Source organism: Thamnophis elegans, chromosome Z (assembly GCF_009769535.1).
Source record: "Thamnophis elegans isolate rThaEle1 chromosome Z, rThaEle1.pri, whole genome shotgun sequence".
Classification (NCBI taxonomy): domain Eukaryota; kingdom Metazoa; phylum Chordata; class Lepidosauria; order Squamata; family Colubridae; genus Thamnophis; species Thamnophis elegans.
Genome location: NC_045558.1, coordinates 82,945,159 through 82,969,718, shown reverse-complemented (window position 1 = coordinate 82,969,718; position 24,560 = coordinate 82,945,159). Strand labels below are relative to the sequence as shown.

Below are 24,560 nucleotides of genomic sequence, written 5' to 3'. Positions count from 1 at the left end.
GTGAAATGACTAGAAAAACTTTTACCTCACACAAGATCTAAGAAAAGAAACTCCTGTCTCCCCCAGCAGTTTTCTTGGCAAGTTTTCACAAGTAGCTTATCGTTGCCTGCTTCCTAGGGCAGAAGTTGGTCCAGAAGTTGGTCTTTCTGCCCAATACAAACCTTGGCTTGTTTTATATACAAACTTGAGTTTGTGTGTAATATGGACTAGAAATCATTGCCTTCTGGTTTCCACTCTGTTGCCTTAATTACTACAAGTAGTCCTTGATTTATGACCATTCATTTTATGACCATTCAAAGTTGAAAAAAGGGACTTACAACTGGTCCTCATTCTTATGATCATTGTAGTATTGCTGTGGTCATGAGACTAAAAAATAAAACACTTGGCAACTGGCAGGTTCAGATTATATGATCACCATTTGTGATTTTCCCAGGGGACTTCCAATATGCAAAGTCAATGGGAAAGCCAGATTTGCTTAATGATTGTGTGATTCCTTTAATGACCCCGCAAAAAGGATCACAAAATTGGGCACGACTCCATTAATGATTACATCATGTTCCAGTCTAATTTGGTCATAAGTTGAGTACTATCTATAACTAAGCTTGTTCTCTGTTATAACAATAGAAGAGTTTTATATTCAGTGATATGCTTAACTTCTTTAAATTAAGCCTGCTAATCCAATAATAAATATTTATTGTTGTCATTATTTTTTTTCTAGAAATTGTTCCCTTATCACCATCAGCCAATGAGAAGAGCAGACGGAGACCTGAGATTGCAGCATTTCCTAAAAAGAAGAAAGCCAGTGACATATACTTTGTTCTGCTCGTATGGAGCATTGTGATAGTCCAGATTTGGTTTAATTTCTGGATAATTCAATTGCTCCCTTTGCCTTTTGCAGGTTATTCATTTTTTATATTATGATTTACATTTTGATTGGGCAGGTAACTAAATACTGTCTTTGAGATTGTGACTCCAATCCAACTTTGTGCATATTTATTTATCTTTAGAACTCAGCGCAGTTTTGAAGGACTGTGGGTATATTATGGCAATAGAAAAAATAAACAATCATAAAATCTAGTCAGAGCCAATTAGGGAGTCCAATTTGCAGAAACATACTGCCCTGACTTGCTTAATAGATAATCCTATATTTAATGAGCATTAACATATAAGATGTTTTCTCTGTCTAGATACTATGATGCCTACAGTGTCAACTGGTATGGAGACAGTTACAAAATACTTCCAGCATGATATTTCAGATGATATTTTCAATACTTCAGATGATATTTTCAGATAAATTCCAAAACCCTTAAAAAATGAGGCAATACGGTTATCTGGATCCATGCTAAATTCTTGAAAAGTGCAGGGATGGGAAAGGGAAAAAGAGCTCAGTCTAAATCCTATTTTTACTTATTCTGATTTATTATAAGCATAATTAATAGTATAGCTAATTAATTTAATTAGATGTGTTATTTATCACATTGTAACCACAACCTAGTATGTTGTATGTAGAGAGTTACTAAATGAAATTACAACCTCCCTTACTCTCTTTGTTCTAAAGACTAATACCTTCCCTGCTTGTCCTTTCTATAAAGTTTGTTGCCAGGACAGTTTATATTACACTAATTCTGCCACTTCCACCAAGCTTTTATCAATATCTGCTACACCTTCATTTTCATTTAAACCAACTAGTAACCCATCTTGATTCAAAGACTTCTAGCATTGGCATAGAAACAATTACCAAAATATTGCTCTTAATGGTACAAATCCTTCTCATACCTTTTTTATCCTTTTATAACCCTTTTATAGCAAAATTTCAACTCAGCTGGTAATTTACCTTAGATACTAAATGTAGCTTTCTATTTCCTAGGAGTTCAATAATATTTACTCCTCATTATATTCACCAGTTATGATTAAATCTGGGTTGCCTTACCTCTTTGGTTCTAAGACCAAAGTTCAGTGTTCAAAGGCATACATCTGTCTCTGTGAACTTAACAGCTTTTTAGATATTTGCAAACTACTGTCATATTTCCACTCAATTTTCTTTTTTGCAAATTATATTTGTCTAGTTTCCACAAATCCTCACCCTGTTTGGTTTTCATATTTCTTATTCTGAAAGCTCCCTTGTAAATCTGCTCCAGGTTTCTTTTTAAAAAGCTAATAGGTAGTCTTGAACTTATGACCATTTGTTCAGCAATGATTCAGAGTTATTGAGGTGCTCAGCAAAGGCACTTATGACTGGTGTCCAGAGTTATCGCTGTTGCAACACACCCACAGTCACATGATCAAGTTTAGACACTTGGCAATCCATTAGCTGATCTACAGGAGCATTTCAACTGCCACCACCTGCCTATGTCCCCCCCTTACCCTTTTGGCCTCTAGACACACAGCACTGTGGCACCATCTTCAGCATCTTTTTGCTCCTGCTGCTCATGGAGCATTTCTTGCTTCACCTTTTGGGAGGAGGCAGCCATAGTTTTTCTTCTTCAGGTTGACATTTTCTTGCAAGACTCGGGAAGATGGCCTCATGTGACCAGCGTTCCTCATGAAGGGCCAGTCTGACAAATATTAGCAATGGAATCAAGAATACAGTTAAAGACAATTGGGACATTGGCATGTAGGGTGGTGAGGGTGATTATGATAAAGACTTTGTTGGGGCAGCTATGACTTTGCATTGTCCTGCTGGACCAGGCTGGGGCTGATCTTCGTGCTTTGCTTTGGCTCAGGAGTTCTTGAGCCCCAGAGTCACTGTGTGCCAACAAGTCCCTTTGGATTGCTGGGCCAGACTGGTGCTGGCCTTTGCACTGTGATTTTTTGCAATCCCAGAGCCACAACACAGCACAAAGCTCAGTCCCAGGCTGGTTGTTCCAGCAGCCACCTAGGCATGTCACAGCAGCAGCTGGAGCAAGAAGATGGCAAGATCAGATGAGGCGCAGCAAAGAGTCCCAGAATGCAGAAAAATGAGGGAGAGTGCAGATGGGACTGGGTTGAGATGGGCTGCTTCCTGGGATGTAGCAAATGACCCGTGAGCCAGGAAATACAGAGAAGGCAATCGAGCAGAGAAATGGTGGAGATAAGAACCACATGGGGCTGCCCCTGAAGAGTATTCGGAGACTACAATTGGTCTAGAATGCAGCCGTGCGAGCGATACTGGGTGTACCTAGGTACATCCATGTTACACCTATCCTCCGTGAGCTGCACTGGCTTCCCATCGGTCTCCAGATATGCTTCAAAGTGCTGGTTATTACCTATAAAGCCCTACATGGCCTAGGACCTGGATATTTCCGTGACCGCCTCCTGCAACATACCTCCCAGCGTCCAATAAGATCGCACAGGATGGGCCTTCTCCGGGTACCGTCAGCCACACAATGCCGTCTGGCGGCTTCCCGGGGGAGAGCCTTCTCTGTTGCTGCCCCGGCCTTTGGAACGAGCTACCCCCCGAGATCCGGACCCTCCCCACTTTCCTGGCCTTCCGTAAGTCTGTTAAGACCTGGCTGTTTCGGCAGGCCTGGGGCTGTTGAGCTTGACTGAACTTCAGCCCCATTATAACTGAGTGCATGTTGTGTTTTTCTATTTTAAACTGTATTGTTTTGGTGTTTTTAATCTTTTTAATCTTTTAATTGCTTTTATGTAAGCCGCCCGGAGTCCTTCGGGATTGGGCAGCATACAAATCTATTAAAATTACAAAATTAAAAAACCAATTAGAGGCAGTCCCAACACTTACTGAGCCTTGGAGCTGATAAGACTAGCCCAGAGTTGTGGTGGAAATATCATTAATGTCATTAAACAAGGCTATCATGTGATGTTGCACAGTGATGGAAATTATAATGCCCATTATGGTTGTCAAGTATTGGTGGATTACCAATACTTCCAAGTGTTGTCTATCTAGAACCTCTTACAACTCATGATCTGGAAATCAGATTTCTGTTCATGCAACCATTTTCAGCTTATTATTCATAAGCACCTTTCTCACATGTTTTGTCAGGTTAATGATGATTTAATAGCTGACCAGCTGCTATAATATTATAATGCTGATGCAATGATAGTATTGAGTTAGCAGGGTTATTTGACTCTTTACCACTTTAAGAGACTATTATTAGAGAGGCCTTGTTGGGACGTATCTCTCTGTCCTTGTGTGCTTCCGTGCTATAGTTGATGATTGATTGTCTGTCTGTGTAGTATGTGTATGTATATATTCCTTGTAGATAAACCACTGTTTGAAAGACAAACCTCTTACTGTATTTTGCTCCGAGGTCCGGGATGGAAAACCTATGGCACACGGGCCACAGATGTTATGCGGGGCCATTTATCAGGGCACGTGAGGAGTGCCAACTGAGTTTAGCCTTTTTTAAAGCCATTTTTCGCCCTCCCCAGGCTCCAGAGGCTTTATTGGAGCCTGGAGAAGGCGAAAACATCCCCCTCTAGAGGCCCTCCGGAGGCTTCAGGATCTTCCCTGAAGGCTGCGGAGCACAAAAAACCCCAGCCCTACAGGCAAACAGGAGGTTCAGGAACGGACTTCCGGTTTGCTCGAAGGATCATTTTTTGTCCTCCAGAGCCTTCAGGGAAGCCTCCGGAAGGCCCCTGAAGACTCCAGAGGGCTGAAATTGTTCCTATGAGCAAACCAGAAGTCTGTTCCTGAACTTCTGGTTTGCCCATAGAGCTGTTTTTTTGCACTCTGGAGGCTTTAGGGAGGCTCCTGAAGCCTCTGGAGGGCCTCCGGGGGGAGGGGGGGATGTTTTTGCCCTCCCCAGGCTCCTTTAAAGCTTCTGGAGCCTGGGGAGAGCGAAAAATCATGCAAAAAATGGGTTGCGCCTGTCATGCGTGCATACACGCTGGGGAGTCACACATTGCATTATGGGTGCAGCACGCCTGCACATGACCCCCCTGTGCTCCCCTTGCTTATGGCACGCGAGCCAAAAAAGGTTCATCATCACTGTCCTAGGTTGTCTTAAAATAATCACATTTTGCATACTTTGAGATGTTTGCTTACTGATAACTTATCATGCTTCTTAATGTTTTGTATGCTTAAAAGAAAAAAATAAACATCCAATCTTGAAACTTCTGAAGCAAAACTTGTATATGAAGTAGTGTCTGAAATAGTGTTATTTTAATTCTAAATTCCAGTGATGTGGTTTTCATATGTATATAAAAAAAATTAACATGTTTAACATTAACTGATAATCCAAAAGCCTCTGGAGCCTGGGGAGGGCAAAAAATATTTTGTGGGCTGTTGATTCAGGCAGAAAAGTTTGAATATGAGCTTAATTAAAGTGAATATAGCCCTACCGTGGTAGAATGTAGAATGCATGCCCACAGCCTGGAGCTCTGTCCTGATGGGGCTCAAGGTTGATTCAGCATTCCCGTTTTCTGAGATCAGTAAAAAGAAGACCCATATTACATTGACATTGTAAACCACCAAGAGGGTGCTGTGTTTTGGGCAGTATGTATGTGCTATTTATATTGCTATTAATTCTTATTGAAACAAAATAACTTTATGAGCAAAAAGTATAGGTATTATGTATGAAAAGTATTTCATTCCTTTTTTTATGTTTGCAGTGTGGGTTTTAAAAAAACTGTTGGTCCACTTTGGAGTAGTACAATTCTCACTGACTTACTGCAGTAGCTACTGGCATGTTCTGCAAGAATTTGTGAGACAACGTCAAGAAGTTCTTGTACCACAACCAGTTAAGGGGCTTGGAAGAATTATTCTCATATTAGATAGCAAGGTATTTAAAATTATTTGTGAAATTGCTCTAGTTCAAATAGTTTTTAAGAAATAAGCACCCTGCACTTTGCCATAACATTTTTCTATTAAAAATAATAAAAAAACTGGTGGGGTTTCAGATTGTAAGTAGCACAACTTTTCCAGTGTTGTTTTGAGAGTCTTATTATAGTTAATAATTGGGATTTTGAGTTATTAAGAATGAAGCATTCTTAAATAGGAAAGGGACAGAAGCAATATTCATCTACTATCTTTCACTACCTGAAATCATTTCTGTAAGGTTGGAGAAGCTATTCATAGAGTTTTGGAAACACTTTGCGGGAACTTTAGAAAGAAGTTTATTACATTTTCTTGTTTTTCACAGCTGATCGTGTGGTTGGAAAAAATCCTAGATAAAATCATTAGCATATTCATTATATTTGTGCTAGTAATAGGCACCCTGTTGCTTGCGCTGCTCCTTACAGTACAGGTATGTGCCCTATTAAACAATACAATATTTTTTCTGAAACTTTATTCATTCTAATCTGCATATTTCACTAATGGTCAGTGTTTTATTTCTTTTCAAAATTGATATAATTAATGTATATTCTAATAACCACACTAAACAATGGTTGAAAAAGAAAAGCAAGATTTTAGTTTCCCTCAGAGTAGATAAGTTTGTTTTTCCAGCAAAAAGCTGAGATATGCACAAAGTAGGAAAAGAACCTCATTCCTACCAGGTTATTCATATATCAGGATGATTATTCAAATTGTGATTTATTTAAATTTGTGAGACACCTGCAATGTATCCATTATATTAACATCCTCTTTTATGTAAAGATAGATAGGTGAATATTGACAAAGCATAAAATGTATTTCTTTCCTTTTTTTCTTTGAAATAAGGAAGGAATAAAGATATACCATCATATATGGTTGTGGTTGTAGATAATTTTCTTATAAGAAAACAAATTTAAAATATGTACAGTCTATAAAAATGAAAACACTTTAATTTTTATTATGTATTTTAAATTTTATTATGTCTATTGATAGATAATTTATCAGAGTATTAGGCTTTTAGAAATTCCCTAGTGCTGATGGACATGGTTTAGTCGAGGATACCTAGTTTCCCATTCAAGTCTGGTTAACATATAATGAAGTCTCTCCATATGTTGCAAAATTAAAGAGTTAAAGATGTAATATCTATACTACAAACTAGACAAAAGAGGCAATCAATAAGCTAAGAGGGGAACAAAAAAACTAACATATCTTGCCATTAATAATTGACACCCAGATGAGCATAGATTAACTCCAAGATTAACATCAGAGCAGCAATCAAGAAGTAAACAATATTTTAACAAGGAACTGCCAAACAAGCTGAGAGTAAACAGCCTAACCAGATCTTCCAAGACTACTCCCATGGATTTAGGATGTTTAGATGCCCACCATTGGCTGTGGTGGTGGCATGCAGAAGTGATTGCAGGGGAGTGGGCAATGGAGAGAATGATATACAAGCAGCAATTCCAACTATTATCTTAATCTAGAATACCAGTTATCTGCAGAGCAGAGTTCTTGAAAGCTTGTAACAACTCACAGATGATAGCAACTATCTCCTTCATTTCCTGGGATCTTGGCTGGTGGGCATCTTTTCAAGGGTTACACTAAACTATCAATCTTAGTCACAGAAGAAATGTAAGGTATATATTCAATGGTGTGATACATTCATTTTTTTCTTCCCTCTGTATTGCATTAGGTTCATCAGGAAAGTGTACATATGATTGAAGTAACAAGCAGGTTGATTAATGAAACAGTAGCCAAACACCCAGAATGGGCCAAGTAAGTAATGCCATAACCGATAGGATATGAATATTCTCTTCATTTTGATATTTTGATGGAAAATATTACATTATGATGGAAAATATGAGAAATGTAATTTATTTTTGACATATTGTTGAATTTTGAAAACATTTTAAACTAATAAGATATTGGCTTTAATGAGAAAAATATGGCTGGATTGAGAAATATATATAAAAACTCACCAATACTCCCAAATCACTCTGGAAGCTTTTGATACTGCCTCAACATCAAATTATGATCTTACCATGTCGTTAAGAAATTCAGTTTCTATAAATTAAATTATTTGAATTCTTCCTTGAATCCTAAAACAGAAGGATTATTTCAGGTCAGATAATTATTCTATCTGATCAAGAATTCTGTTCTCATAGTCAGTGATATGCCAATAGGATACTTTCAAGCTGATTTTTTTACAATAGCATTTTTCTATTTATACTGTATATCTAGCACTCAAATCAAGAAAATACTTTACTTTACTTTACATTTTCCAGCATTTTATCCACTTTTTTGCGCCATGTGTAGCATGGTTTATTTGCAGGACACCTTAAACATGAACACGGTGCCTGTTTGCTCTTCCTTAAATCAAATCTTTTGTTAAGAAAATGCCAACAGACCTGATGTCAGCACTCAGACATGGATCAAGCCAGTTTTTTCTCCTTAAATCTGTCTTGCTGCATATTTTTATATTTCATTTTCTGAACTGAAAAGTCCTACCTTTTCTCACAACCACATTGTTTCAGACTTTTTATCATTTTGACTGTCCTTTCCTGTACTTCGACACCTCTGCAATATCAGTTTTGAGATGCATACAAATCAGCTACATATAATTTGGACAATATAAATCACTTTAGTTCATTTTTTGTACTTTTTTAAGTGATTTAATTTTTGTGAAATTTGAATTGTTATATAGTAAACATTTTAACCTTCTCCAGATATAAGGGTACAATAGAAATGAACTAATAGAAAATACTCTATTTCTAAGTGTAGTTGTACTGTTCATTTTATTTAAGCATTGCAATATTTTCAGTTCCTATTTTTTATTGTTCTCAAACATATTTCATCTTTGCCTTATATTGAGTCAATATTTTTCTAGAACTGTCTGTCACAATTAGGATGCATGTGGACAAACAATATTATTTAACAAAGGCAATAACTGAAACAAATGAGATGCTCTCAGCCAAGAGGTGTCTTTCAAAATATTCTGGTCCAGCCTCTACTTAAATATAATTAATCCATTCTTAATTAGTTTCTTAATCAAAATATTATTGCTATTTCAAATGTTTTACTGAAATCAAAGCATTTATATTATTTCCAGAGTCAATTACAAAGTTAACCAATCCAAAATTAAATAAAAGTATTCTGGAAATAGCAATAGCAGTTAGCAGTAGCAGTTAGACTTATATACTGCTTCATAGGGCTTTCAGCCCTCTCTAAGCAGTTTACAGAGTCAGCATATCGTCCCCACAGTCTGGGTCCTCATTTCACCCACCTCGGAAGGATGGAAGGTTGAGTCAACGTTGAGCCGGTGAGATTAGAACCACTGAACTGCAGATAACAGTCAGCTGAAGTGGCCTGCAGTACTGCACTGCGCCACCTCAGAAAGACAAATCAATAGTGATTTAACATTTTTTTCTAAGTACTTAAAGATGAATATCATCTACTCTAAAATTTTCCATGACAGAGAACTAAAATTCTTAAACAGTATAAATTACACTACACTGGAGCAATTGATGATTGATCTAACAAGGGAGTATTCAGGACTTATTGAGAGAAATGTATGTAGTTGATTTGATTTGGAATAGTGACCATAATACAATAAAATTCAACATTTAGAGATGCAATAATCTACATATTAAGTCACAAAGTTGAAAAGACTGGTAAAAAGAAACTTAAAGTGATGATTAAAGGTCGCACTCCCTCCATAAAGCTGTTGCTTTATCAACGTAATAGTAAAGAGTAAACACAATATATTCCTGAAATTATTGAAAATGACTTCATAGTCTGGCCAACATGGTGTATTAACATTGTAAAGGAAGATATTAAGTATTGTTTAGAAAGTGGAACACTTGTCCCAATAAATAAAACAAAAAATCTTGAATTAATTTTTTTTTAAAGGAATGAATGAATAAAATGAAATTCAATGGTGAAAAGAGTAAGGTTCTACATTTAGGCAACAAAAACGAAATGCACAGGTACAGTATAGGTGGTACTTTGCTCAACTGTAGTAACTGTGAAAGAGATCTTGGAGTCCTAGTGGACAACCATTTAAATATGAGCCAGCAGTGTGCAGCTGCTGCCAAAAAAGCCAACAGAGTTCTAGGCTGCATAAACAGAGGGATAGAATCAAGATCACGTGAAGTGTTAATACCACTTTATAATGCCTTGGTAAGGCCATACTTGGAATACTGCATCCAGTTTTGATCATCACGATGTAGAAAAGATGTGGAGACTCTAGAAAGAGTGCAGAGAAGAGCAAAGATGATTAGGGGACTGGAGACTAAAACATATGAAGAATGGTTGGAGGAACTGGGTATGTCTAGTTTAATAGGAAGAAGGACTAGGAGAGACATGATAGCAGTGTTCCAATATCTCAGGGGTTGCCACAAAGAAGAGGGAGTCAAACTATTTTCCAAGGCACCTGAGGGTAGAACAAGAAGCAATGGGTGGAAACTAATCAAGGAGAGAAGCAACTTAGAACTGAGGAGAAATTTCCTGACAGAAAAATTAATCAGTTGAACAGCTTGCCTCCAGAAGTTGTGAATGCCCCAACACTGGGAGTCTTTAAGAAGATGTTGGATAGCCATTTGTCTGAAACGGTATAGGGTTTCCTGCCTAGGCAGGAGGTTGGACTAAAAGACCTCCAAGGTCCCTTCCAACTCTGCTATTATATTGTATTGAATTTTAAACAGAGTGAATTTCAAAGAGAGAGATATAAAAACATTTTGAGAGTATATTGCCAAAACTGAAGACATATAATAAAATATTACTCAAATATGATAGAAGTGGAAAAGCTAATGAGCCATTGAGCTTTTGGATGAAGAAACTGACAAACCTGTGCTAGTGGTAGGAAAGGAAATGGCATTTTCTCCTCCAGAATTCACCTCTTTTTCCAAAAGAGAAAATGCCAGCAAAGCTAGCAGAGTCTAGGATAATTGGCCATAACACATGGCCATGGCCATGTCACTCTGACTCCCCCACTTCAGCCGACCCACTGCAGGTATTCATCTTCAGCTGCCCCTCCACTGGCAATTTGCCAAGGGACATGTGTCTCTTATAGACAAATTTGGCAATTAGATGGTTTACAATAGAGCAGTTATTGATGATAGATTGGCTTCATCCTAAATCTTGTTTTTCTATGAGGATATGATATTTTTATACCCAGGTTTCAATTCTAGTCAAAACTTAACATATACAATGTCAATCAGACTGATCACCCTATAATTCTAGGATCCTTTTTATTCCCTTTTTTGTATCTGGGGACAACTATTGCCATCTTCCACCCAGCCGGAATATTGTTATGTGTGTAAAAAGACCTGCCAGTACTGGACTCCATGAAAGAATGGTCAGCTGGTGATATGTCTGGTGGTAAAAGAAAAGTCCAGTGCTGTAAAGAACAATATTGCATAGAAACATGAATTTCAGATCTCTTCTTGATTAGTTTCCATCTGTTGTTTCATGTCTTGCCTTCTGTGCCTTGGAAAATAGGTTAACCCCTCTTCTTTGTGGCAGCCCCTCAAATATTGAAACACTACTATATGTAGTGTTCATGACTATTGTAACTTGTAATTATCATTCTTGTAACTTACCAGAATGATAATTCCTGTAACTTGTCATGTTTAAATGCATATTTATATCAATGTCAACCTTATAAAATGATACACTGGATATACAGATGAACCTAATTGATGTTTTAATATTTAAAAATGACATAGAAAATCAAACTAGAAGAGTGATTTAGATAACTTTTTAAATTGAATTTACAAAAGAGATTTGTTCAATGTTTGAAAATCCACAGAGAAGAGACAAAAAAATGGAAGAAATCTAGTAACGTTGGACATTGTTTGAAGGAATTAAAACCCAAGGTATTATAAAGAAAGAAAGAGTTGTCTTATTCGATGAAGATTAAAATAGATATATTGTTATTTTGGTAGCCCATAATAGACTTTTGCTGACTAGGAATGAATAATAAGGCTTTTAGAAAAATGGAAAGGAGAGAGCATAAGAAATGGTGATAAGTTATAAAGGGGGAAGTTACTTTTTAATATATTTTTCTTCTTTCTTTTTCTTTTTTTGCACTTCTATATTTTTCTTTTTATATTTTAGAGTTTGTATTAGTTTTTATTTTTCCCAATAGTAATGTTTAATACAATTATTATAAAAAAGAAAAATATGCTTATGATTTATGAGTTTGTATATTAGAAAAGTAGCTTATAGAAAGAGGGAAATTATGATGTAAACTTAGAGAGGGTAAAATATAAATGCATGTATAACTGCTGTTAAAAAGATCAGAAGCTCCTTCTTTATAATCCTTTTTCATTTCTTTTTCTAATTTTCTTAGATATTTACTATTATTTTATTTTTTAACATTTGTATTATCTTGTTAAAATGTTTTCAATAAAAATTATATTTACAAAGATAGGCTCTATTCCTGAGAAATCCCTATGGAAATTTGGTATTTTCCTTTAATCCACATAATTCTGCCATTGTTGGAAAATATTTGTAAATGAATATATTTCAGATAAATAGCAAGATCAAGGATTTTTTTGTAGTGACATTTCAATAGCTACTGTTCAATGTGCTGAACTTTCAGAAAAACTTATAAATCTGAATGTATGCTATTTGGCATGATAAACTACATTTAAACATCATTCCTATTAAAAATACCAAGTTGTCTTTCTTCATTTATTTATTGAAACAGTATACATGCAATTAGAATATTTGCAATTAAAATGCATTTTTTAAATTTGTATTTCTTAATTAGTTGGCTTCCTGAAGCTCAAGTCATTCAGGAGGCTTTGAATTCAGCTGCTAATAATGTTTATCAGTATGGGCGAGAATGGATAACACATAAGGTAATGATAAGATTCCTCTTTGGAGATTAATGTTCTGCTATTTCTTACTTTCTTTTCAAAAAGATTCATGACTGCAGAAATAACCTTTGATTTATATTTAATATTGATATTGTTTGCAAATAGTTTGTCTTTAACTACATATTAATGAAAAATACATTTTGTGCTGTTATTCATCAAATTTCAAAGCAGTCTGAAAAATAAAACTATAAAAAGTATGTAAAAATAGATATTTCAAATTATCTCAATTAAAAACATAAACTTGCAGTTGTTATTAAACTATTATTGATAAATGTTAAATAAGCTTTTTAATCCCTCCTAATATCATTATGAGATAAAATTTTAACAATTTGTTTACCTTCTAAGTCCAATAAAAGACTTGTACAAGCATATTTGGAGAATGTACATTATTAAGCAGTATTAACTGAGCAAAACAACAACAGTTGGTTCTGAAATAACATAATGTAGTTCTGGATTTGATAATCTAAATTCTGTTACTTTCCGTGTGTTTGTGTGTGTGTGTGTGTCCGCGCGCGCATGCATGTGTGTGTGTGTGTGTGTGTGTATGTATGTATATAGTTTTTCAAAATTTCCAATATTTCTAGCAAGTGAATGAATAAATAGGATGAGCATTTTTTAATCCATAATAGTTTAATGGATATTTAATAAATATAAAATACATAATTGGTCAATGAATATGTTCCTTTTCAAATATTTTGACACTTTTAAAATATATTTTATAGCTTGATAAAATATTAGGAGAAAAAGTACATAATACTGCTGTGATTGAAAAACAAGTTCTGGAGCTTTGGGACAGACTATATCATTCTTGGTTTGCAAAAGTAAGTATCTTCTTTACATTGGCAGTATATTACTCCAAGAGAAATTGCAGCATAATATTTTATTAATAGTTTGTTAATAGTTATAAAGATAAATTATGTAAATATCTCAAGATGCAGGATTCTCTTAGGAACCTGGGTGCTTCCAATGAAGGGAGCATATGCATGGGCTACCTTGACATCTGAAGAGTGCCTAACAATTATTGATTTACATTGAGTTACCAATACATATGACAATGTATATTATAACAAGTGATGTTGGTGACAGGATATACCTATTTCTTTCTGTTTCCTGGGGGCAGTGTAGCAACAGGAATCACATACTATATGCATAAATCCATGTGAATACTTGTATTTGAATGCATTCTGTGTAGATCTATCTTTTTGCTTGGTCTGGAAGTTATAGAATGTGCGACCAAGTTGCTGAGTTACTTTTTACAAGTAAGTTCCTAAAGAACTTATTGTACATATTGTACTTGTCACTACAGATCAGGACAATTGCTAAAATCATCTAAAGTGGTCCTCATATGACAAAAAACAAAATAGCATCTGGCAGTTATTTGCAGACAGGTCTTCTTGAATAGAGATGACTTCACTTTGAAATAATATCCCTTTTCCCTGACATTTTTGCAGTTCTGTTTTGCTCTCACTTTCATGGGTCTAGGACAACTCATCCCAACCGCATAAACATGCCCATGGCTTTTCCAGCCCAACTGACCCATTCCAGGTCTTCATCCATGATTTGCCTGCATCAATGATATACTGCTGCCATTACAACTCCGCCACTTCTACTTCTGCATAGTTGTGGGTCAACAACTGCGACACAGATCTTTACAGCTAATTCCTCCTGCAGGACAATTAATTGATGCTTCTGACGTGTGCCCACTGGCAAGAGGCCCAGAGCGCATCAACAATTTCAGCGGCAACCAGCAGCATTCAAATGGTGGTGGGGGAAGGTATAGGTGCAACTTTGGGAATGGATCTAGTTTAGAGATGAGGCAGATAGTTGGATTTGGCTAAACAAATGTATTTTTAAAAAAGGAAAAATAATAACACCAATCTTTTTCCTCTTCTTAAGTGCTTATTGAGAAGAAAGTTAATAAAAGTTGGCTTACCTATACAATTTACTGCAGAATTGCTAAGCCTCCTTTACAAATACCTTTGAACAAACTAGGATCTAGGATGAGAATGACCATAGTGTATAAAACTAAGAGCTCTGATATTTTTCCCCTGTCTTTGGGTATATATGTGTATTAAAGTCTTTGTGTATACTTAAGGTGAAAGAATAGTGAAAATACTGCAGGGAAATTGAGAAATTTTTATATAGCTGTCAAACGTCTTTTATCAACAGAGGCATAATTTTATATTCTGTTAGGAAATTGTTAAAATAAGCCATTTTAAAAACACCTTTATCTTGGTTTGCGTGGCCAGCAAAACAAGGCAAAGAGAGCCATGTTCCCTTTTCTTTTCCTGTAACTTTAAAAAAAAGCCCAAATTCTATGCCCCAACATATTTTGCAGGTTCGTTATTGTCTTATCAAACTATTTAAAGAGAAAGGTCCTCCACCCTTCTTCCTTAGTTTCAGCCAATGTTCAGCCATTTCTTAGTCTATAAAACTTGATCAGGAACCAAAGAACAAAAAAGAGATGTTTTCTATATGTTTCTTTATGTTTCAATCCCAGGTTAAAAATTCAATAAATATAAACTCCAGATATTTTGCCAGTTCAAAAACGATAGAAATCTTGTGGTGAGAATCTAAAAACTTTTACATCCCTTTCCTCCCAACAATGCCTGCCTTGTTTTTATATGAAAAGGACAGAGGTTATTAGAACAACATATATCGAAAAGAAAAAAAAAACAATTCAACCCCTAGCAAAGAGTTGAAATAACATTCAACCACTAATCAATTTTAAATCAGAAAAAAAAATGAAACAATGTTCAAAAAGTGGAAGTTAATGTCCAGATATGCTTAGGAAAATGAAACTGCTGACAGAAAGAAATATATGCCCAGTGACTTTGATTTCTTCCAGAGGGAATTGGAATCTTCAGGATCCTCTTTCCCAACTGCATCCACAATTGTCCAAAAGGCTTTTTGGGTCATTCCTAAATGCTCCCGTTCAAAACTAGGGAGCAGTACTGCTAAAAAACCAATTTTGGCAGTAAAATCAACAGATCATTAGTAAGAGAAAAAAGACGTTCTTACCATGAAACAGCCATCTTGGTAGGAAGTCCAACCCATAAACATCTTCATGAATTTTTAAATTGTTCATCAACTACCCAAGCATTTATTATATGAAAATAATTCAATGAATACTTTTTTAATAGTACAGCAAATAATCAATAATAACAGTGACTCCTTGCCACCCAGGGGATCAATAGTGACCATTTTGAAACACTATGCTATAAAGTGTGATATGCCGTATTTTTCACACTATAAGATGCTCTGAACTATAAGACACACATTAGCTTTAGAGGAGGAAGACAAGAAAAAAAATCTGCCTCTGCTTCCCAGTATTCATCCGGTATTCATCTGGCTAGTGTCCTTGCAGAAAACATCCTGGTCAGCTTCAGCATGTTATCGCAGCCCCAGCACATGGTTCATGAAGGCAGCACTCCATTGCGCCCACCACAAGCCAACTAAACTGAGGAACACTGGAGCCTTTGCTGTCAAGCAGCTGATTGGTGATTGGATTTACCTGCTGGAATACCACCTATCAGCTGTCCTAGTCTGCGGGGATCGCTGATCACCAGTTATTCCTCACTGCCTGCTTGCTGCTGCCACCCATTCGCTTCCCACTGTTTGCCGCCACCTGTTTGTTGCGAACGAGTAATGGCGATCGGGTGGCAGTGAACCATCGATTGGCGACAGCAAATGGGCGGCAATAGGTGGTGACAGCAATCCCTGTTGCCTAGAACAGCTCATCCACAGTATTCTGGGAGGCTGATGCAACTGCCAATAGGCTGCTTGGCAGCAAAGACTCCAGTGTTCCCCAGCACCAATCCCCCTCTTGCTGCAATATTTGCTCTATAAGACGCACAGACCTTTCCACTCACTTTGGGTGTGTGTGTGAAAAATACTGTAATTTCTACTGAGATCTGTAATCCAGGCTAATCTAGCTTTTATTTGAAAAATAAATTTATACCTTGTTCCTTTTATTCTGTGAAATTCAATACATGAAATGTTTTGTAATATTTGCTTTTGTTTTATAGAATACAACTCATTCTGGCCAACAAAAAAATCACAAAAAGCATTTAAATCGTGAGCATAGTTGGACAACTGACATGCTTGATTGGCAAGATGTTGCTTCTTTTATTCATGAGAATATTGAAACATTTGTTTCGGTATGTGGTTTTATAATAAATATTACAGGATATACTAATTTATAATTCATTCATTTTAACAAAAATAAAAGCAGATAGGCATAGAATTGTGTTCAAAAATTGGCCTCATTAAAATCTGCATTTGAAATTCATTTTTGGCTCTTCATCAAAATTTTGAGGTGCTGGTTTATTGTTCTTATAATTTTTAGTATATGTTTTCCTGTCTGTACTTATTTTTCTCCAGTTGTTGCTTTTCTTGAATCCTGTGAATTCCTAGCCTCCAATTACCCTAAATTTCTTCCATCATTATCATTATTCTTTTTTAAACTATCTCTGTACTGACTTTCTTCTGCATGAAAGCTACACATAATTCTAGTACCTGCCTTTGAGTCAGATGCAGCAAAAATGAAAAAGAATAAAAACAGTATGGAAATAGCATAAAGGGAAGGGTAATTATGATGGCAGTAATATATACTTAGTATAATATGTAAGTCATAACACTTTTTGCAAAGCTGAAAAAGAGTAGGCTATTTCCTTTACATGTCTAGATTGTGAGCATATATAGCAAGTCAGGAGAAGGAGAGAATCCTTATTATAAATTATGTATTCTGCTTTTATTCTGCAAAACCAAGTTGATCCCACTCTTGAACCTGAGGACAAAGATAAATTACTATAGAAAAAAAATATTGGCTTTCTTTAAAACAAATACAGGGATAAAATTTAAATTTAAATGAATAATGATTAGGTCTGTATATTTAAAACATATTGTAATTTATGCAGATATGTATATACATAACATTGGAAAGATTGCTTAAGATACCAAATCTAATTTTTTGCACCATAAGTTAAAGTATTTCAATAACGATCTTCCAGAATGTTTTCCCCCTTAGAGTCAATCAAATTATGTTTTCTTATAAGTTAAATGTATGACCTGCGCTCTATGATAATGCATCTAATTCTGCATCTTTTGTAGATCTTAGAATCACTTTGGATACTGATGAGTCATAATGTTACCCTTCTTTTTACCACAGTTACAACTTTGGTAACAGTCCTTTTCCACAGTAGCACTGCAGTTCTTAATTTTGTTCTTTCACTGGTAAGTATGACCACATTATTTGTATGCACTTAATATGATATTTACAGTAAACAGAATATGGGGGCACCTTTGACCTGGATATCCAGCACAAATTCTCTTGTGACCTTTTGCAAAATTATGGATTAGTGACAAGACATGAGAAAAATAGGGTAGTTTCATACATTGCAGACTTTTGAGAAATTTATTTATTTATTTGTATTTTGTCTTTATTATCTTTACAAATAACTCAAGACAACAAACATATCCAATAGACCTTTCTCGTCCTATTTTCCCACAACAATCCTGTAAGATGTATTGGGTTGAGAAAGAATGACTGGCACATATAATTCCTTTATTATTCCATTCATTTTCTGTACTTGGAATGCAAAAGTGCATAGCAAAAAACTTATGTTATTTATCTCAGATAAAAAAAATATTTGAGGCTCATGTAAAATCCTCCACTGCAATATAAATATTGTTACCTCAAAATGCTATGAATCTGTAGTAGAAGATCTGCTTTTTCTCTACATAGATAGACATTCATTCTAATCCTTATTGTGGTGTTTGACTAGACAAGCTGTAACACATTGGGTCATCCTTTTAAAGATACTTCATTTATCTTAACAGAGAATAACCACTGGTGGCAAAAAAAATAGCAGTGGCAATGTGAGCAACTTCCAACCTCTTGCAGGCTTCCCTAGTTTATTTATGGAATGCTGGCAAAGAGCATTGGAAATCAGCTGACCCATGGAACTGTGTGTCATTTTTCTGGGAGGAGAGGAACAAAGGAATGACCACAGGAGGCAAAAAAGCAGAGGGAGAATGAATGTCTTCTGACTTTCTCCTGATTTCCCCATTGACTTTGCTTGTAGGAAGCAGGCAGGAAATGTGGAAATCACTCATTATTATCCCTGGCTGACTGGAGGAACTGCCTGCCACTTTGCTAGGGAGAAGGGTAAACAGATGGTAAGGAAAATTGCACTCCTGTTCTCCATCCCAACATGTCTCCAGGGCTCTTTCCCTCCAGAGAGGAAGTGGGCTTACACATTGCCTGCCAGTGCCCTCCAGCAGCCATCTTACCAGCAGCCATCCTTTCTCATACTTCCCTCACTGGTCACCATCCTTAAAAGGTTTAAAAACTCAGGTCAATTGGATGCAGGGACCAGAGAGAGGTGGAAAAGAGGGTGTGAATATGCCCCATCCATTTTCTTTGTGCCATGTGGGTTTCTGAGGGTGGGTTTTTGAGAAGAATAGGCTGAAGGCACAGTTGTGCTGTAGCAGACACAATTTTGTCAAATTTCATTCCATAGGAGCAATGGGTTTTGGATTTAAGATGTATTCCTTTAAGTTGAGATACTTTGGTTCAAAACTTGTTCTCTGGTGCAACTTTCTGCCCAATTAAAGGTTGTAAATGAACAGGCATAAGAACTTTAGTTGTACATAGATTACACAGAACATGTCAAATAGCTTTTGAAAATATATATATATATATATATATAAATATTTTAAATATATAAAATAAATAAAATACGAGCTTAGGAACTTAAGATGCTCACATTACTGGTATCCTTCTCTGATCTTAATGGAGAGTTAAACATCAGTTGGAAAGATGGTATTTTCAAAGTCGAAAGAAATAGGGTGCAAAGAAATATTCTATCATTGTTCTCTCTGAACTGTCCTGACCAAGATTCCATTGAAATAAGAGAGGCAATGTGGCAAAAAGAGCTTCAGACCCTATTTTAGAAATTATTTATTTACTGGATGTACAGTAGATATGCTTTTCCTTTATTTTTTTTCTTTCATTATACTCTGAATTTTGAGTCATGTTTTCTTCTGTTTTACAGATTATATTCCTGACCACATTATTCTACCTTTTAAGTTCCAGTGATGAATATTATAAGCCAGTGAAGTGGGTGATCAATATGATCCCTTTGTTGCAGTCTGATGCATCTTCAAACATAGTCAGTGAATCTGTGGAGGAAGCCATAAGGTACATTAGTTAATGGAATTATATGCATGATTTACAACAATTTTTCCTACCTATTTATAAAAATGCTAAAACATTTTTCATTAGTACCAAAAATAGAGTGAAGCTCTTGTTCTCCTATTAGCTAAAGGTGGGCATTTTACATTTTGTCTGAAGAAATTCTAAAAAGTTTCTTAGAATATTTTTTCTTATATTTAGACTGACATTATAGTCTATATTTAATGGCTGCGTGTTATCATTAATGCATTTGTTATATTTAATTTTAGTCCCATTTTTTTCAGTGTGACTTCCATTACTAAAGCTTCAAGTTCATGTGCATAATTTGGGTTACTAATTATTAATTCCCAATTTAAAAGCATTTCCAAAGTAGCCCCCCTCATGCATATTCAGTATATAGATCTAATAAATAGGAAGAGAATCTTACTTCTTTGCCAATTTGGAGGCAAGTTACATCTAAACTGTGGTTTCTTGTCCTATATATAAATTTCTCATGAGGATAGTGAGATCAATCAATCAATCAGAATACAGCTGGAAGGGACCTTGAAGGTCTTCTACTCCAGCCCACTGCTCAAGCAGGAGACCCTATACCTGTGATGGCGAACCTATGGTATTCGTGCTACAGGTGGCATGTGGAGCCATATTTGCTGGCACAGTAGCCCTCAGCTCTAGTGAGCATGCGCGCACCGGCCAACTAATTTTTGGCCTTCCGGAGGGCTGGGGGAGGCCGTTTTTACCCTCTCCAAGCTTCAGGAAAGCCTCCCGAGCCTGGGGAGGGCAAAAAACAGGCCCAATGGGTCAATTGAAAGTTTGGGAATAAAGTTGGGGGGGGCATGCATGTGCAGGGGACAGTCACACGTTTATGCGCAGTTGGGGCACACGATAGTGCATGAATGCACAGTTTTGGCACACATTTAGAAAAAGGTTAGCCATCACTGCTCTATACCATTTCAGACCAGTGACTGTCCAGTCTCTTCCTAAAAAAAACCTTTAAAACCTTCATTTTTTTCACCCTCCCCAGGCTTCAGGGAAGCCTCCAGAGGCTGGGGAGAACAAAAAACCACCCCAATGGCCAAACTGGAAGTTCGGGAATGAACTTGTGGTTGGCCCATTGGGGCTGTTTTTCCCCCTCTCCAGTCTCCAGAGGCTTCCCTAGAGCCTGGAAGTTCAGAAATGATCCATTTCCAGATTCGGGGGGGAGGGGGCAGGGGAGGGCATTTTCACCCTCCCAAGCTTCAGAATAGCCTCCAGAGTCTGGGGAGGAGTCATGTGCAGGCACGGAGTCGCACGCACAGGTGGGCGGGGAAGATTTAATTGGTATTGGTACGTCTGCATGCACAATAGCACGCACACGAGCATTTTTGGCACGCCATAAGAAAAAGGTTCACCATCACTCTCCTATACTATTTCAGACAAGTGACTGTCCAATCTCTTCTTAAAACCTCCAGTGATAAAGCCCCCATGATTTCTGAAGGCAAGCTTTTCCACTGATTAATTGTTCTCACTTGTTCTCAATTGTTTCTCCTTAATTCCAAGTTGTTTCTTTCCTTGATTACTTTCCATCAATTGTTTCTTGTCCTCCTTTCTGGTGCTTTGGAAAATAAATTGACTCTCTTCTCTTAGGGTAACCTCTCAAAAACTGGAGTACTACTATTGTGTTCCCCCTAGACCTTCTTTTCTTTAGACTAGCCAAACCCAAATCCTGCAACTGTTCTTCATATGTTTTAGTCTTCAAGCCTTTAATCATCTTAGTTCTTAGCATTTTTTCCAAAGTCTCAAAATCTTTTTTGTATTGTGGTGACAAACTGGATGCAGTATTTCAGGTGTGGTCTTCCTAAGGATTTATAAAGTGATACTAATATTTTACGTGATTTTGATTCTATGCCTCTGTTTATATAACCAAGGATTATATTAGGGGTTTTTTGGCTGCTGCCACATACTGCTGCCACATGTTTAAGTGATCATCCACTAGGACTCCAAGATCCCAATCATAGTTACTGTTTTTGAGCCAGGTCCCACCTAATCTGTACTCATACCTTTGGTTTTTTCTACCTAAATGTAAAATTTTGCTTTTCTCCACATTAAAATTCATTTTGTTGTACAATAAAATTCATTGTTCAAGTCTGTTAAGATTTTTTGGGATCCTGAGCTTGTCTTGTGAGAAGTTGGCTATTCCTGCGATCTTAGTGTCACCTGCAAATTTGATGAGTTCCCCTTCTATTCCTCATCTAAGTCATTTATTAAGATATTGAAGAATACTGAATCTAAGATAAAACCTTGTGGTGCTCCACTGCTTACTTCCCTCCATGTTTATGTAGTACTATTAAGAACTACTCTTTTAGTACAGTTTGTCAGCCAGCTACAAATCTGTGGTGATGTTGTCTATTCTACATTTGTCCAGCTTACCAAGAAGTAGGTTGTGGTCTACTTCGTTGAATGCCTTACCAAAATCTTAAATATACTATTGGATTGGATTGGATTTATTAAATTTATAGGCCGCTCAATCCCGAAAGACTCCGGGCAGCTTACAGAAAATAAAATTTTAAGAGAAGGGTTAAAAACAAACAGAAGAGTGGATTAAAAGAAACACATCATGCACCCAGTCTAATCGGGGCTGGACCTCAGTCGAGAGGTCAACAGCCCCAGGCCTGCCGGAATAGCCAGGTTTTAATAGCCTGGTTTTAATAGCCTGTGAACTATGTTCACAGCATTTCGCTGGTCTACTAATTTAGTCACTTTATCAAACAATGAAATAAGATTGGTTTGGCATGACCTGTTTTTAACAAACCTATGCTGGTTACTAGTTATAACTTTATTTGTTTCTAGATATTCACAGATCTGTTTTTTTATTATCTTTTCCAGGATATATTTATGCATGCATTGTCAAAAAGAAAAAGAAAAACATGACAAGTTCTTTAACAACTCTTTTTCTCTCACAGTGGGTTTATTTTTATTCTTAAGCAAATTTATAGCAAATAGCTTTTAAATGGAAGAAATTGATAAGTACTTTTTTATTAGCAATAGCACTAGCACTTAGACATAAACCACATCACCAGTGGTTTACAGCTCTTTCTAAGCGGTTTTACAGAGTCAACATATTTGCCCCAACAATCTGGGTTCTCATTTTACCGACCTCGGAAGGATGGAAAGCTGAGCCAATGATGAGCCAGTGAGACTAGAACTGCCGAACTGCTGGCAGCTGGTAGTTAGCAGAAGTAGCCTGCAGTATTGCATTCTAGTCACTGCACCACCACAGCTCTTATCTTACTTATTATCTAAGCAAACATTAATATTGCAGCCTGACATAGAATTTACATGGCTTTTACATTCTTCCAGAGGGGTATTTGATGCATCTCTCAAAATGGCTGGATTTTATGGCCTATATACCTGGCTGACTCATACCATCTTTGGTATAAACATTGTCTTCATACCCTCAGGTAAGAACAAAAAAGCGCTGAATGTTTATGTTTATGTTAATATCTAAAGATCATGCTCCATTTTGGTAGGTTTTGACATTTTATCTGAACTTTAGTGTAATATTCAAATCCTAAGGGAGAAGATCCTCTTTTTCAGGCATGGAGCATCCCTGCCAAGTGTCAGGTCTCCCCAAGACAGACAACATCAGAGAAGAGCACAGCAAAGGGTTAGCACTGAATTCATTGCCTGCAGCACCAGCATTAGGTCCTTGCAAGCTTCCTCACTAGGAGAGAATCAAGAGTGCTTATGTCAGAAACGTGTTTATTTTTCTAAGAAATGTTCTACACCTCTAAACTTATTGAGATCTAATTCATCATGTTGGTTTGATCCACTCTCTTCAGGTTTCTTAATTGTAATTGTAATTTTAAATGTAAAGGATTGTAATAGCAATTCTAATTTTGTAGAATTTCCTAGCAATTTCTTCCATTTTCTGATTATCTCCTTTTTAATTTAATTATAGTTTAGCATCTATCAATGTAATTAAACCTCTTTATCCCCTTGATATGTATGTCAAAAGGAATGTGATAACTCAGTGATACAAGGTTGCCATAAAATAAATCTTACTAGTAGAAGGGAAGTTCAACTAAGAAAGTCTAGACTCAATGCCAGCATTTGTACCATCTGGGTGGAAAAATATAGAATTACAGAATAACAGAGTTTGAAGGGATCTTAGAGGTCTTCTACTCCAACATCCTGATAAAGCAGGTGACTCTATAACATTCCAGACAAAAGGCTGTCCAATCTCATATATGAAATGTGACCAAACATTTCATCAGCTTTTAAAATGGAGGAAATATCTTATTTCTGTCATAGTTGCTAGCTGACCCTTCTAGAGTTGAGTCGTATTTCAGAATTTTTTGAGGATTTTTAACTTGGGTGATCTCCAAACTTTTCAGTCTTAGGACAACATTGGACATTTTGCAAATATTTGAGGGGGGGAAATCATTTATAATTGAGCGAATAAAATGTAATTGAATGTGTTTCATTTTTCTCAATGTTCTATGATTCATAACAGCAGCAAAAGAGAAAGTGACAACTATGAAGATATGATGCCATAGACAAATGATACAAGAAAAATATCAAACATTAGCAAATGCTCTGAAGAAATAATAAATTAATACAATCTTGATAGGTCACCTGGCCCAAGGTTTACTCTTACAAGCTTTCCTTCATTCATAATAAATTAATAATTGCAAATGAGAAAAGAGAGCTATTCTTTTTGTCAATAAATTTTATTTACCTAAAT

General features: G+C 36.3%; 1 protein-coding gene across 2 annotated transcripts in view; it reads left to right on the top strand.

The window, feature by feature from the left end:
- TMEM245 (transmembrane protein 245) overlaps positions 1-24,560 on the top strand; it is a 56,680-nt gene that overhangs the window by 7,541 nt on the left and 24,579 nt on the right. For both annotated transcript variants that reach the window (XM_032236828.1, XM_032236827.1), the window contains exons 5-14: positions 719-898; positions 5,554-5,723; positions 6,084-6,188; positions 7,449-7,531; positions 12,531-12,621; positions 13,362-13,460; positions 16,668-16,799; positions 17,752-17,874; positions 19,698-19,843; positions 23,174-23,274. In XM_032236828.1, the coding sequence (XP_032092719.1) occupies positions 719-898; positions 5,554-5,723; positions 6,084-6,188; positions 7,449-7,531; positions 12,531-12,621; positions 13,362-13,460; positions 16,668-16,799; positions 17,752-17,874; positions 19,698-19,843; positions 23,174-23,274 (1,230 nt within the window). The remainder of the gene's footprint in view (positions 1-718; positions 899-5,553; positions 5,724-6,083; positions 6,189-7,448; positions 7,532-12,530; positions 12,622-13,361; positions 13,461-16,667; positions 16,800-17,751; positions 17,875-19,697; positions 19,844-23,173; positions 23,275-24,560) is intronic.